This window comes from Caloenas nicobarica, chromosome 8 (genome assembly GCF_036013445.1).
Source record: "Caloenas nicobarica isolate bCalNic1 chromosome 8, bCalNic1.hap1, whole genome shotgun sequence".
Taxonomy (NCBI): Eukaryota; Metazoa; Chordata; class Aves; order Columbiformes; family Columbidae; genus Caloenas; species Caloenas nicobarica.
In genome coordinates, this window is record NC_088252.1 from 29,188,076 (window position 1) to 29,204,714 (window position 16,639).

The following is a 16,639-nucleotide window of genomic DNA, read 5'->3' on the forward strand; positions in this document are numbered from 1 at the left end:
CTTGTTCTCCTTCTGCTGTAGAAAATGGAAGGGCAGTTGTACAGGAATATTAATACTTAATAAAAATGGTAAAATAGATGTCCCTATTTATGCTGGCTGCTCTGTCTCACCAGGCCGAACGCTGTGGGTGACGCGCAGTGGGGCAGGGGCTCGCCCCGGCTGTGCTCTCGCTGTCACCGCGGCCACGCGCCGCTGCGTCCACACCGGAGACCCGGCACCGAGACGCCCCTGGGCCGCACAGCCCGACCACAGCGCTCTGAGCACACGCGGCGCGGGGGATGCACAAAACAGCAGCTTAGCGTTGTCCTTACGCTTGCGTTGCGAACAAGAACAGAGGCTTTTCTCATCAGGTCACTAAATCACATCCACCTCGCAGAATACAGACAAACCATAGCCTGTGAATTAAAACACCTTCATATAACTTAAGACAATCTACAGAATAATTCTATCTGCTTTAAACAAAAAACCTTACTTGTTAACACTTAAGCAGCTTACTGACTGTGGCTGCTTTTTAGGACAAATTAACTTTATTTGGGATTAAAACCCAGAGCCGTTGACTTCGTAAGTCAGTAATTTTTACGCTGGGTGTCAGCTCGGCTGGCACAGGGCAGGGATGGGGAGGAACCGCACTGACAGAGGGAGGGAGGACACAGTCCCTCCCTGTCCCTCCCCACCTCTCACACACATAATTCGTGTTTCACATCCCTCCTTTCTGTCTTGGCGGGGACTCTGGTGGGGCCCCAGCCGCAGTCCCACGCGTCCCCAGGGCACAATCCTCACCCCGGCCAGCAGCAGGCCTGGGGCTGCACCCCAGAGCCACACACCATTCACCCCCACCCCAGAAACGTCCCCTGGGGTGGCACGTTCACCCCTCCCAGTCCCAGCGCCGGGCACGGAGGAGGCAGCAAGGACACAGCTTGACCCCCCTGTCCAGAACACCCCTCCTCGGGCTCCCGCGGCACCAGCACAGCTCTCCCTTCACTGTCCCAAAGGGCAGCCCACATGGACTGTGCCAAAAGAGAACCTGGGATTTATTTCACTATTTTAACGCAAAAGAGATACCAACCATCTATTGACTCCAACTCTACAGAGTATATTGAAAAACCTGTTAAACTCGCCTTAGCCCTCAGCAATGCTTCCTTGCTCCTCAATAACACACTCCCACTGCCACTTGTCCCCGACATGCCGAGGACCAGCAGGACCAAAACAGAGACTTGTTCTCCCCCAGAGATGAGGGAGTCGTCAGCCCAGACTGCAGGTCGAGAGTACCAGCAGCATCCCTCTGAATGCTGCTCTTCAGGGCTCTCCAGATTTCTTTAGTGCAGGCAGGGAATTTATTCAATTTGGTAAAGTTTACCAGCATGTTCGATACAACAGTCACCATTTTTCCAAATCTGATTTTTCTCCCAGCTGAATGTGAAGAAGCTGGTCCTGCTGCTCGGGAGCTGCTGGGGAATCCCTGCTGTTCCTGGTTCGGCAGCTGTACGCGGCGTTTCCAGCAGCCCCTGCTCGCCCCAGGCCGGCCCCACGAGGCACAGCCGGGCTCTGCCCTCCCACCGCCACAGGCGCTCGCTTGGCTCCTCCGCACTCCAGACCAGAAGCAACAGACAGCCTGGAACTGGGAAACTGGCACCAGGCCTTCCACTGATTCAGACAAATGAACCTTACTCCAGGCTCCTGTGCTCCAGGATTCACAGAAAAACTATTGACGCTTATTCTAAACATTGTTACAGGTTGTTGGGTTCCCAAAAGGGGAACTATAGGGCACTAGACAGTCAGGTTTTGTAGGAAGTCAATCTTATTTGGGTACACAAAGGTTTACATATATTTCTTTGTATTTTTTATTTTACTTGTGCTTGAGGAAAAGGAAACATATGATACCTTTGTCTAATACACATACCATCTAGCCTTCCAGATTTCGTATCAGACTGCCTGTCTGTCCCCAGAGGGACAGCCAGTTAACTCCTGAATGCCCCAAGACAAACTCTGCGCGTCACTCACGTCCCGACGCCCCAGCACAGTGACACTCATCCCTCCATTGAGGTCCTGCAGCTCCGAGTACTGAGAGAACTCCCAGAACACACAGCAGGACATCAGTTAATGAGAAACGCAAATCAACAATTCATGTCATGAGCTGGGAAGCCAAGCCGAGCACCAGGACACTGCGCGTCCAGGACAGCAAGCGCAGGAGCCTGCGGGCTGCAGGAAACCCCGAGACACCCGAACAGAGCTGGGTCTGCGGGACCAGCCATGGTGCTAACTGCAGGTGAGCCACCAAGAGCATGTGAGGAGCTTGAGGACAGAGGGAAAAGAGAAACGAGCTTTATAATGTCAGTTCTTAATTAGCCCCTTTCCTCCCTCCTTCTCTTGCAGTGACAGCCACTGACCGGCAGTTGCAGCAAACCACGGAGGGAAGGGGACGTGTTCGCTCTACCAGGACACTGCAGTGACAACGGCACCTGCGCCTTGGCATTGAACGTCTCATGCTGGAGGAACCTCCAGCGCCACACACTCCAATCCTCCTGCTGCTTTTCTGTGTTTAAAAACAAGAAAAAGCCAGTCTCCTATTTTATCCAGGTGGCTAACCTGCTTTAAAAATAACCCTGTAGTTCATATTGCTAAATATGATAGTAAAGGAGTTTTAGAATGAAGCAACACAATAATTGTTGTAATAACGTCATTCAGGCTCTAATGAAATCTGAGAATTGCTCTCCCATCACCAGAATACAAAAAGGGACGTCCAACCTTTAAATAATGCAAACAATAGTAAAGTTATAGGTTAGCTTTCAGCTTTTCTTTACATCAGAGCTTCCCATTCCTTCCGCGCTGTTTTTACGACAAGCTCCATAGTGTTTCCTTTTCATGTGGCGGCTCGCCCTGACTTGCCCCAGCCTGGGAACGGCCCAACAACATGTCTGAATCAAAAGCCTGTTAGGAGATGCTATGTGGTTTCTAATCCATTAAGTTTTACCAATACACCACAGTACAGAGATTTTAAAGAAAAGTTGATGTGCCACTGCACCACATTCAAAAAACAAAGCAACCAACCATTCTCATAAAGATTTTAATTCCTCCATCCCTGGTGATGTGACATGTGCCTCCAGCATGTGTGTGCAACTGGGACCATCACACTGACAGAATATCCAGCTCCCGAGATCAGCCTGGCAGCTGGGAGTAACAAAGCTGTAAACACATGACAGGAGCACAACACGTGTTCCTGCTGGTCTCTGCTTTGCCTTGCAAAGCTGCTCCTCAAAGACGAGCCATGTCAGGAGCCTCCTGCCAGCAGGGACTGGCCCTCTCCCCAAGCTCCCTTCCAACCCCAGCCATTCTGGGAGCCTGTGATCCTCTACTGACACGACGCAAAATTTTGTCCTGATACAACCACTGCCACGATTATTTAAACGCTCTGAAGCCACTAAATTATCTTACTCTAAATGAGTGCACAGCCAGGACCGCTGACCGCAGGCTCACCGTCAGTCTGTAAGAACAGCATGACAGTAAAAGCGTGCAGTAAACAGTCTAGTCATTGCAGCTGAAATATTTAGTTACTGATTTAACATTTTGCTTTCATCCTACACACTATTTAGAAGCGTTCAAAGCACAACATTAAAGATGTCTAAATATAGTCAAATGAATAATTGACATGATCATCTCGATTAGCAGATATTTGCATCTCTCCAGCACAAGATTTTTCAGTATCACATTAAATTCGCATTCACCCTGCAGACAGAACTGCATTAAGCGAAAGGCAGGGTGGCAGGGGCCGCGGTGAAACCCGGCGGTTTGCAGCGTCTCCTGCACGGCGGCTGCTGCGTTCAGCAGCACGAACCCACCCGGGTGAATCAGCGCCTGCCCCGGCAGGCGGGAGCGCGCACCTTCCCATGTGAGTCATCCCGGGAATGAGAGCGCCAGCCGCTCCAGCTGCTCCTGCCCAGGCGAAGTTGGACTCTCGGATCAGGTATCGCAAAAAAAGCCATTGGAAGCAGAAAAACTTACTTCTGGATATGGTTTGTTTAACTACTTTACCGCAAGAAATACTCCCGTGCCTGCTGTAGTTTCACGGTGCGTTTTGGAGGAGTCTAAGGCACCTTCGAGATGCAGCTCAGAGACAAGCGGAAGGTGACAATGGTGACAGGTAAGTGATCTCCGACCACCTGAAAAGCGTTTGATAAGTCGTTGTGTGAATCTTCTTGCTCTTAATCACTCCCAAGGGAAAGTAAAACAGAAATTAAGATACAGTTGCTGAAAACCAGACTTGGAATCATAAATCGAATATCAGATCAGTTAAAAGTGCGAAAAGTTATCGAAATAGCAAGACTTTACTAACCTTTTATTCATTCGACATTAAATGTTATTATCTTTTTTCCAATGGCAAAAAAAATGGTTTTCTACCAATCATTCCTTCTAAGGTACAAATCAAAGTGCAGGAGGGTTCATGGTTTCAGGAACTTCCTGACAGAGCTTAATTCATGTCAAGATTCAGTAACTATAAGGACTGAATTTGGTATAAACAGTTTGTACCTGTATTCTTTTTCACCTCTTTCAGCACAGAAAAGCAAACTTGAATTCGCTTAATTATATTATACAGAATAAAGGTTCTCTTCCTTCATACTTCACTCAGATCATGTTAAAACTTGTCAGGTTCACTGGAAAAACCACATAGCTCTGAACAAGCAAATTACAAACTGAACGTCTGATTAGTCTCAAAGTCTGGGAAATATATAAGGCACTTCCAAAAACCTATGTTGTTTAAGGAGTTATTTTTAATTGCAAAGGTTATTCTTAGTTGTAAAGAACTGAAAGTAGCAGTGCAATTGAAGCTTTTGTATGTTAAAAAATGACCTGCCATTCGCGCATTATCAGGACTGTACACATCTGCCTTTTCATTGTGTGTGCTTGGGCTGGAAACTCTGGTAGCGTTTCACACTTTTTTCCATCTTTTTAAAGAAGATTCTGCAATCTTCTTTTAAAAAGCAAACTCGGGCAAGCATTCAGCTGCTGCCACCGCTCACTCCCAGCAGCGCAGGCCCCGGATCCCACAGAAGCCGCCGGCGTTTCCCCGGTTCTCTGGCGGGCGCCCACTCTTCGGGCAGCCCCACCAGACCCTCTGCTCCCTCCCGCGAGGGGACAGGGGCGGGCAGCCCTGGGGACACCCCGGCGTGGGGATGGGGCCACCCTGGCTGCAGGGAGAGACGTGCAGGGCAGCAGGAGGGGCAGGGACCTCACAAACTGGGAGTACCCGTGTGCTCAGGGGGTCTGAGACAAAGAGCAGAACGCTCGGCAGCACCAGCGGCCGCTCCGGCCTGTCCCGGCCCAGCCGGCTGTGTCACCCGCTGCCTCCACGGCCGCTCCGGCCTGTCCCGGCCCAGCCGGCTGTGTCACCCGCTGCCTCCACGGCCGCTCCGGCCTGTGTCGGCCCAGCCGGCTGTGTCACCCGCTGCCTCCACGGCCGCTCTGGCCTGTCCCGGCCCAGCCGCCTGTGTCACCCGCTGCCTCCACGGCCGCTCCGGCCTGTCCCGGCCCAGCCACCTGTGCCACCCGCTGCCTCCACAGCCGCTCCGGCCTGTCCCGGCCCAGCCGGCTGTGTCACCCGCTGCCTCCACAGCCGCTCCGGCCTGTCCCGGCCCAGCCGGCTGTGTCACCCGCTGCCTCCACGGCCGCTCCGGCCTGTCCCGGCCCAGCCGCCTGTGTCACCCGCTGCCTCCATGGCCGCTCCGGCCTGTCCCGGCCCAGCCGGCTGTGTCACCCGCTGCCTCCACGGCCGCTCCGGCCTGTCCCGGCCCAGCCGGCTGTGTCACCCGCTGCCTCCACGGCCGCTCCGGCCTGTCCCGGCCCAGCCGGCTGTGTCACCCGCTGCCTCCACGGCCGCTCCGGCCTGTCCCGGCCCAGCCGGCTGTGTCACCCGCTGCCTCCACGGCCGCTCCGGCCTGTCCCGGCCCAGCCGGCTGTGCCACCCGCTGCCTCCACAGCGCTGCCCCGGGGCAGGGCGGGAGCAGGCAGACCAGCTCTCCTGGCCCCTGCACCCACAGCCTGGCCAGCGCCGTCGGCCATGACCCACAGCACAGCCTGGGTGGGGGAGCCGGCAAGGCCCGGCACGGCAGGTGTCTGTCCGGCACGGCGGGTGTCTGTCCGGCACGGCTGCAGCCTCGGAGCGGAGATGTCCCTTCTTGGAGCCAGGAAGCCTACGCTACTCGCTGCACGTAGCCAAGACCAGGTTCACCCAGGAGCAATGGCAGGGGAAGCTCCTTCTCTCTTCACAAGTCCCTTGTGCACCTTGGCACGGCAGAGCTCAGCCAGACCTCCTCTCCAACCAGGACATCCACAGGGAGATTGTGGCATTAACCTTGATGTGTGCAATATTGATTAAAACTTTGGAACGGAGAATGCACCTGATGTAAAGCAAGTGCTACCCGGGCAGCGCCAGAGGAGCCACCGATATTCATGCCCACGTTTTGGTGGTCGTAACCCTTCCCAACATAAAAAAAATGACCATACCATCTTAAAAACAAAACAAACAAACAAAAAAAATCACACCCTCAGTTATCAAAATTCAGTTTCTACATCTGACCAACCTTGCATGAGATGCTACAATAACCACTGCTGCTTGTTTTTCCCCGACAAAGTGTCAGTGGCATGTCAAAGTGACAACTGATGATGAGCACTATAAATCGGGCTCATATCCCCCTCATGGCAGCAGCCGCTTCGCTGCTGCCCCAGGAACAGAGCGGCTGGGCCGGGAAGAGCAGCAGATCCCACAGCTGTACCCGCGACCGGCATCTGTCCGCGGTCGAGAGGGACGGACAGAGCAGACACTGCAGGCTGCTCATGGAACGCCAGCTTGCACCAGGCTGAACTTCTCCCAGCCATACCCCGAAATCCCCGTGTCCTTTCCCTTCCTCTTTGCAATAGTGGCATTGCTGCACATAGCCAACATCGGCGATTGTGTCACAGCACAGAAAAACCCAGCTGACAACAGCAGATGAGGATTTTTTTTTGTCCTTTTGTAATGTGAATTAGAATTGCATATTAAAAAAAAATCAATAGAAATTGTTTCAATGCAAAGTAGAACACCTAAAAGTGAGACTGGAATTACTTCAAAGTTTAAATGGCACTGTCTACATGCACGTACCAATAATATTTGGTTTTCCTCATGAGATATTTTTTCACAGTATCCCCTGCAGCATTTAAGAGACGTGACAGATGCACAATAGCCAGAGCTACAATGGATGAAGGTGTAATGCGATCAATCTCATACCTTCATTTTTTTTTTCTTTGTGACCCAGACATCCTGGCTGTTTTTAAAGTTTCGCTATGAGCTTTTTAACTTAATGTTTTTCATTGCGTAACACCAGTAATCAAACGTAAAAGCTAATATTTTGGGCAGAAAGCTCCCCGGCTCCAGCCTGCCGCCCGGGTGAGGCTGTGCCCGCAGGCGTGCGGAGCGGGACCCCCGGAGGTCCCTGCGCTGGGGTGACGGGGGCTGCGTGGCACCCACAGCGGCAGCTGCTCTGCTGGCACCAGCTCGAGACCACCCAAGCACCACATGCTGAAACTTCTTCAACAGCTTCTGCTTTTTGCCCAAAGTATTGTTAACATTTTAAATCTAAGAGACTATGGCTTCGGGCTAATTAAGCACACTGGACAAGTCAGGAACGGCCTATGGAATTGAAGGGTGATTATTTGACAAAGATTTCCATGCTGCCAAGAACAGAGCCCATGAAAACACTAGCAGAACGGGAATGGAAAGGCTGGGAGAGAAGCTTGTGAAGAGATTAAAAGAGGGAAAAGCTGAAGTTATTCTGGAGAAATACTGTGAGGATGCTCAAGGTCTGGAACAGGCTTCCCAGCGAGGCAGTGGAGTCGCCATCCTTGGGGACACGCACTGCCTGCAGCCACGGTCCCGGCCGGCTGGAGCAGGAGTGGGCAGCACCCACAGAAGTCAACGTCTGCAAAGAGCGGCGAGCGGCGGTGTTGGGAGCAGCCAGGGCTGCTGCTCAGAACCTGGGCACTGCACCTGCACCCACCCCGACAGCTGCGGGAAGCTGCACCTCACACGGCGGGTGCTTAATGGAGGGGTAAAGAAAGCAGCTCTGCAGGGTTACAATGCAGCTCCCACTGCAAGCAAGTTTTGTGCAACCAGAAACAAGCAGCAGCAGCAGCGAAGCAAAGGAAACATTCCAGAGTTAATCCTTTCCTCCTGTCTAATTAGAGGCTGCCATACTGAGAAGACATTAATTATCCCAACTCTGCCAACCATTGCATTGTGCTCTTTTAAAAAAAAAAAAAAGGCAAGCAGTTGCAACACACAGCTCATCTTCCACCACCACCAGCCATTTACCTGCTGCCCAACGGGACACCACTTCTATTGCAGGTTCTCTCCTGCCTCCTCATGTAAAAGCAACTGCAGCCCAAGGGAGCCGTACGTCAGCACCGCACTTCACCGCACACAGCCCTGGACGTGGTCGGCGAAGCGCCGGCATCTTCTGCAGCCAAGAGCCGCCCGCTCACACCAGGTGCTGCTGTCACACACCAGGTGCTGCTGTCACCTGCACAGAGCGAAGCTCAGCACCCAGCCCAGGACCCGCCGTAAACCCCGCAGCTCCTGCTGCTTGGTCACGAACAATGCGCACGCTTGTCGCTAATGCAGCCAAGGGCTGGGAAGTATTTCTTCAACATCACCTCCGAGCTACAATAAATAGTGATATAGAATTCATGCATCTTTAGGTTCTGCAAATTAGTTTAAAAAATAAACAGTCTTGCAGTAATGATTAACAACATCTACCAGATTTTGTAACCTCTGCATAGAAAATCTTATTTGAAGTAATATTAAGGCATGAAACTTTAATGAGGAACAGTTCAAAAGACAGAAAAGATAAAGAACTTGATAGTTCAGGCAGCATCCCACAAAAGCCCCACATCAGAGCTATCCCACATAGGGGAAAATAAGGGTTCATAATCATTCACTTGAAACGAGAAAAAAATTAATGGTTACATTCGGACTAGGTATTCCAAAAATGACTTTCAGAAAATTAGATATGTCCAAATATTTTTTTTTAAGTGAGGAAATAATGTTATTCTAAGGGCATATTCCTCCCAAATTGAGAATTTTGCATATTAAACAGTATTATTTAATGCTTGCTGCAGCATTCAGCTACGCCCAGTTCAGGCTCTCCTGCAACTGAGAATGCCTGAGTTAGAGGTACAGACTGGCTGTGGGATTTCAGGCAATCTCGCAGTAAAGCATGGGCAGAGCCTGATGCACAAAGGGGAAATGAGCCCGTTTAGCCGTTACTGGGATGCAAGGCAGATCCCAAACAGGCACTGGACACGTGCACGGTGCTTTAGGGGTCACATACAAAGGACCAAGATGGACCAAACCCCAAATGTCAGGCAGCGGATGCAGGCAGGCAGCTCTGCGCTTACAGAACAGCACACGGACTACAGGAACATCACACAAATTACAGGAACAGTGCACAGATCACTTCGCGGAGCCGCCGGGGGAAGGAAGTCCCCGCTGGCAGCATGTCACCGCAGATGTACAGGGGCTGCTTGTCCCTGCACACCCTCAGAGGTGCCAGCTCAGCGTTCCCCAGGAGGAACGCTCCCAAACCACCAAACGCAGGCCGTGCTGAGGACAAGCGGCCAGGCCAGGGCAGACCAGCATCCCGGACAGCAGCTGCTCCGCCGGTGAGTCCGATGGGAGCCTCACACCGCAGCGTGCCCGCGGCCAGGACGCTGGGCAGAGATGCGTGAGAGAAAAGTTTGGGCTGGAACTGAGGGGGAAGTTCAAGGAGGAACCTGCAAACCAAGAAGGGTGTTTTGTGCTGGACACCAAGGCAGACAAGAAGCGCTCAGAGCAGCAGCAGCGGTTCCTGTTTCTGGATATGACTAAGCGACAAGCACCATAAGCCACAGCGGGGGACAGTTACAGCCCAAATCTTGGCTTTCAGCCCCTCCACAACTCCATCAGCTGAGCATGGCAGCATCACCGTGCCACAGGGATCCGGCACACGCTGCCCTCACATCCCTCTGCCACCCCCGTGCCAGCACGGTTGGACCGCAGCCAAGGGCACAGAGCCTGCGAGGGCTATTGTCACCCCCTCCCCAGCCACCCAGCGCTGAGGCAGCTCCCAGTCTGAAGCAGCCGACCCGCGCCAGCTGGCTGAGGCAGACGTGGGGTGGGGGACACCCCCGAGCCCTCGGCAGGCTGAGGGGCGGGTCCCGGGGACCCCCCAATGGGGACACCCCGACTGGGTCACCCCCGAGCCCCCAGCCCACCCCACTGCTCGCACAGCTGCCAACGGCATCTCTGGGCACCGCCAGTACAGACACACAGCTCCAAGGATGGGGATGTGACAGTGAGAAAAATGCAAAAGATAAGTGTGCAAAACACAAGAGTTAGAGGCGCACACTGACTCGCTGTAGGGGCAAACTCCAACAGGAATTTCAGGTTATTCTGCAATGCATTAACAGTACATTAACATAAACTTTTACCAAAAGGAGACAGACAATTTTTAACAGAGGCCTCCAAGGCAGGAGAAGGTGGTGGTGTCCAGGTTACTGGGGCTGGGCTCCCTTTCAGGGAGCAAGGAAGAGCGCTAGGGAGGGTGCCGGGGTGCCGGCAGGGCTCACCGAGCGCGGGGCTGGCCGGGGTGATGGGAGCGGGGCCACCGGCTCTGGGCGCTGCTGTAGCTTCGCACCCCGACCCGCAGCTCCGCGTGCACCCCGACCCGCAGCCTGCAGCGATGCTGTCTGGCCCTCCGTCTCTGCAATTAAAACAGAGATTGGGTTCTGATGGGCAACAGACAATAACTTAATTGCAGCCAGCCAACAGCAAATTTAATAAACCGTCTCGCATTTCTATTTACACTAACTCTGTCATTTACCAAACTTTATGGTGATGAATGCTGATTGACTGGCAGGAAGCCACACATCAAAAAGTTATATGCTCAAATTTAAAAAAAAAAAAGAAAAAAACACCACCACAAAACCCTTAAAACTCTGCAGCCCTATGACCTAGAATATCTAATCTAGTTCAGAAAGAGAATTTTCTGATTTTTAAAAAGTTTCAAATAAGACAAAAAAGAGCAATTAGATTTGAGGATGTAGAATTTCTTTAAACAGTGAGGCAACTTAAAGCCTTAGTCATTAGAAAAACTATACAGTCATCCCCTACCCCTATGACACTGAAGTCTGCCATGCAGCCTATTATTCAATTTTTCATCTGAGGTTCTATCAGTCAGGCATACAAACCAGTCTGTCAACATTAGCAGTAGAAGATTACCTCATGTGAAATTTTATGTACTTAGCTTGTATTTAATGCAGTTGTCAGCCTTTAGGGGAATGGCAGGAAAAAAAAAAATAAAAAACAAAACCCAAACACAACCAAGTGCATAAACTACAAGAAGTAACAAGTATTCTGGCTTAAAAAGCTACTTGAGTAAAGGAGCAGCTTCTAGTGCATCTTCAAAACCATCCAAGCAGAGTATATTTATACAGAAGAATGAGACAGCTCATTAGGATACAATTGGTCAGATGCGTCTAGAGAACTGGAGAAGGAGTGGAAAACTAACCCTGCCCTGCACAGAAATATTCAGACAAGTAAAAAAGCCACTATCAGAGTGCGTAATCAAGGAGCAATTACCAAATATCTTAAAATAGTCTTTAAAAGAGAAGGCAGTCTTCATCTCCAAGAGTGCGCATGGAAAAAAGCAAACTCTCCATACGTGGTAACTTTCTTCCTGTGCCTAGTGGTCTTTATCTGAAAAAAATGAAGCTTCTGGAGTACAGGGATCCACCAGATTTGACTCCAATGAGCCCTGCTCACCCACCCCGGACTCTACGGGTTCCTCCGGTGCCTGCACCCAGGCTCTGCTAAGCCTGGCTCTGCTGAGCCTGGCTCTGCCAGGCGGGACACAGCGTTGCTCCTGGGTCACAATAGTGAGGAGCTGGCTGCTTCCTGCTACCTGCTGTCAGATTTGTACAGCCTTAGTGACAACACCCACCTAGAGGGATGGACAAGGAAGGAGCCTTTTTTGACAGGATTTCGAGCAAATTCCTTTGGGACCCAGACTACGCGGCAGTACACAGAGCTCCATCTACCGCAGATCCAATTCCAGCTCCATCAAACGCCGAATGTTCCCCGGGGCTCCAGCATCCGCACTGGCACCCTGGGATGCCCGGCAGCATGGCCAGCGCTCGGCTGGGTGCTCTGGGACAGCACCGCCTGCAGAGCCGGGACCCCGCGGCTTCCAGGGACCGGGAGCTGCGCAGACTTAAAAGAGAAGCAGGGAAATAAGCATCCTATTTGCCTAAGAACATTAGATATGCATCTTGTTCTTAAAACTACGTATTCGTTTGATCTCGGTGCCTCCTGGGCAAAAAAGGACAGCTGCAAATGATAAACAACAGCAAAAAACCTATAGGCCACCACTCCTCAGACCAAGAGAAAACAAAATATGTAAAATAGTTCTGACAATCTCATAATGGACCCCAGTTATTATCAGAGCAAACAATGGCAGACATGAAACCAAACCCATAAAAAGCTTAGAATATCAGAATAAAAACTTTTACTGATTCTTCAAAATGCAATAATTTGCTTCACTGCCATCTAGTGACAACTCAATGCAGTTCACAGCACAGTGATAGTCGCATAAAAGAAGTTCAGCTCTGCAAAAGTGATTTTATCATGTATTCATTCCCATATGAGAGGCAGTCAGGTCTGGCGCAATTGCTGAGAGCTGAACTATTTTGTGAGTTTTCTAATCGAAACTTGTAAACAGGAAACGAAGCATGGAAAAATTAATACATTTGCATTCTGCAAGAATAAAGCATCAACCTTTAATATAGCCTTACCAATCAGTATTGTCAAAACACTATGCCATCAGAGCATAAACTGGATTCTACAGATTTTCAGTATTCCCTGACTTCTGGAGCAACCTCATTCACAAAGGAACAGGGACTTATGATTTCCAGCCCAATTTACTGGATATGCTATAAAGTTATACACACATCTCATAATTACATACGAAACGTTTTTACTTCAAGAAGTGAGATATGATAAATTTTTAAAAATATGCACGCTCAGGCATCCATCACTGAAATGTCCAAGGTCAAAAATAAACCAAGACGACAGGAGATGTCAGGACCGTGTCAGGAACAAGGCCACGGGGCTTTACCGTGGCGGCAGGAACCAGCTGCACATCACAGCAAAGGCTCGAGGCCACTAAACCAGCGTGTCCTGGGGCCGGGAGACAAACTCACCTCCCGCGGCGACTGGGATGGTTGTTTGCAAACACTCACACACTAACCTGGTTTTAAAGCTCAGAAGGGTGGTGTAGAAATACCCACCTGGAAACTATCAAATCCAAGACCAATTTAAGAGAAGAATATTCTTGGCCTCGCTCACTAGTCATAGTCCAGGTTTTTGCAAAGGTTTTGTGCAAATTTTTTGAAAGAAGTTGAAATAGGAAGGCGAGTTTTAAAACATTGAAATCCAATGTATATTTACAGAACAAACTTGAACCGAAGTCTGCTGAGACAAACAAACCCACAAAAACTCACCGGATAATGCAGCTAAAGACACGAAAAAAGGCGGCCCCGCGCTGGCACTGGTCCCTGTGACGCCCCGAAGGGACAGCAAGTGTCAGAGCTGGTCCCAGCACGGCCACCTGCCTGCTGCCCACGCACGGAGAACCCAGACCCAGAGAGCATTAGCTGAGCTGTTTCGGGGGGGACAAGGAACCCAACCACCAGCAAACAAGCTCTTCTTGAACCTCCTCCGTAAAACGGCGCACGGTATTTGTCAGTGAGATCCACGGCAGGTTATCCCAAGGGAGCAGAGCACGGCTGGTGTGACAGGAACGGGAGAAGGGCCTGGGCTGCTTCAGCACAGTGAGGGAGGTCTCGGTAGGGGAAGAAACACACTCAGAGGGCTGATTTATCAGAGACAGAGTGCTTTAAATGAAAGGCACTAATACAAGAATATATGAGACAGAAAGTGGCCACAGAGACACTCGGGCTGGCAATCAGAACAACGTGGCTAACGGCGACAGCAGCCAGGCCGCGGCACGGCGTCGTCAGTGAGGTGGACAGAGGGAATAGGCAGTTCTGGCAGGGAGGCCACGGCGGCAGGACGCGGCAGCGGTGCGGGACACCCAGCGGCCAGGGACGATCTCGACGGAACAGCCGCGCGGTGCCCACAGATCAGCCACCAGCGCCTCAGCCCGTCACTGGCAATTCGGAGGATGCTCATCCCACAACGCTCCTCTCCACACTGGGGACAGGAAGGTGGGGACTTGTTTGCTTTGGGTTTAATTCCCCTTTGTTTTCCCCAAAGGTAGCGCTGGCACAGCCCATGCCGCATCCTGGACCTCCGGCTGCCAGCGGGACTCCTGAACGGCATCTCAGCTGAAAACCGACAGCAACGCAAACGATGGGGTACAACCTGTCCTTTGGAAAACTGCCAGGTAAAATCACTTTGGAAATTTAAGTGACTGAGAACTGTTTATTGTATTACTATCAGTTCCTACCGACACTTTAAAGACATAAGTCACTTCAGAAAAGTCTAAATACTGCCAAGTGCTGGCCCTGGGGGTGTCTGTCCTGGTTTGCCACACCAGCCAAGTTCAGAGTATAAACAATATGAAATACAATGTGCTATAGTTTTATGAGGGAAGCTGTAAGTCTGAAGTTTTTCCAAAAACATTTACACGTTAAATCTTAAAACCTCCAGAGACTATTTTTAAACACATTTAAATAAGCTAAACTTTAAAACAGTGTTTTGACAGGCCCAGAGAGTCTCTCCAGAGTCCTTTCTTGATAAATAGATCATCTCAGCTCATAAATTGCATTCTGTCAAGAGAGCCAAGAGCTGCCACCCTGTAATTCCAATTAACGGTTCGTTGCCAACAGGCTGGTTGCAGCTGCGCTCACTGCAGCCCTGCACAGAGCAGCCCGGGGACTCTGGAGAATGAGTCCTGCTCACCCGCCACTAGCCAGGGGCACTGCTCCTCTCTACAGAGAATTCCTGGGCTATTTGTCTTCTTCAAATACTGCTGAGATGTTTACTTGCACAAGCCACCCTTGGGGAACCTCGGGAACACGCACACTCACACCGTGCGTGTTTGCGCCGTCAGATTATCTGCAGCAGCGCCATTGGATCTTGGCAGGAAGCACAGATGCCATGCTGAGGCCAACAAGCCATGGGCACATTTGACATGTGCAATACTTAGAAGCATTGTTTTAAACTCGGGTTTTCCAGGCTGGTTAATCCGAGCAGCTCCTGAAAAGGCCCAGAGACAGGACAGGTCCTAGAGGACAGTTCTAAACCGGTCCCATTTGTAAAACACCAGAAACGTACTCTAAACTTGTTGTTTTCCCTCATTCCCGCAGATGATCGTCTGAGCCCAGACAACAGCACCGCGCCAAACGCCACGGCGGGCTCGCTCGGGAACGCCGCGCACAACGAGTTCACCACCATCGTCCTGCCCGTGCTTTACCTCATCATCTTCCTGGCCAGCATCCTGCTCAACGGCCTTGCAGTCTGGATTTTTTTCCACATCAGAAATAAAACGAGTTTTATATTTTACCTCAAAAACATCGTGGTCGCAGACCTTCTCATGACACTGACGTTCCCATTCAAGATAATCCAGGACTCACAGCTGGGGCCGTGGCACTTCAACTCCTTCCTGTGCCGCTACACCACGGTGCTGTTTTACGCCAACATGTACACCACCATCGTGTTCCTGGGGCTCATCAGCATCGACCGCTACCTGAAAGTCGTGAAGCCCTTTGGGGACTCGCGGATGTACAGCATCACCTTCACCAAGGTCCTGTCCGCCTGCGTGTGGGTGGTGATGGCGTTCCTGGCGCTGCCCAACCTGATCCTGACCAACGGCTACCCCACCCGCAGGAACATCGACGACTGCGTGAAGCTCAAGTCCCCCCTGGGGGTGCAGTGGCACACGGCTGTCATCTACATCAACACCTGCACCTTCGTGGTGGTGCTGATAGTGCTCATAGGATGTTACATTGCCATATCCAGGTACATCTACAAGTCGAGCAAACAATTTATTAGCTCGTCGAGCAGAAAGCGGAAGCATAATCAAAGTATCAGGGTTGTTGTGGCTGTGTTTTTCACTTGCTTTCTGCCATATCATTTGTGCAGAATGCCCTTCACTTTTAGCCATCTAGACAAAATTTTAGATGACTCTGCACATAAAATCTTGTATTATTGTAAGGAAATGACACTGTTCCTGTCCGCGTGCAATGTCTGCCTGGACCCAATAATTTACTTCTTCATGTGTAGGTCATTCTCACGAAGGCTGTTCAGAAAATCCAATATGAGAACCAGGAGTGAGAGTATTCGATCACTTCAGAGCGTGAGAAGATCAGAAGTGCGCATATACCACGAATACACCGACGTCTGAAGTCACCTGCGCAGAGACTTTTGCTAATTTGTGAGAACGTTTGTATATGATGTAAATAAAACGTACCTTTGAGTATCTGACCACGGAATTTCATTAACGTGCCGACTCATACACCTTTTCCATTCCAGCTTACTGAGCCCTGTCTCAAAATTCAAACGCTTATACCCGCCCAGAGATCAGGTTCTCCTCAGAGGGGTTTCGGGGGC

At 50.9% G+C, this 16,639-nt stretch overlaps 2 protein-coding genes across 2 annotated transcripts in view; one reads left to right on the top strand and one right to left on the bottom strand.

Annotated features, from left to right (window-relative positions):
* Window positions 1–16,639, bottom strand: part of MED12L (mediator complex subunit 12L) — a 96,754-nt gene that overhangs the window by 33,520 nt on the left and 46,595 nt on the right. The gene's annotated exons all lie outside the window — the stretch shown is intronic.
* Window positions 4,114–16,433, top strand: GPR87 (G protein-coupled receptor 87). The gene is made up of 3 exons (XM_065639565.1): window positions 4,114–4,138; window positions 14,342–14,471; window positions 15,397–16,433. Exons 2-3 carry the CDS (start codon window positions 14,438–14,440, stop codon window positions 16,431–16,433), a joined length of 1,071 nt encoding a protein of 356 aa, XP_065495637.1. The 5' UTR covers window positions 4,114–4,138; window positions 14,342–14,437.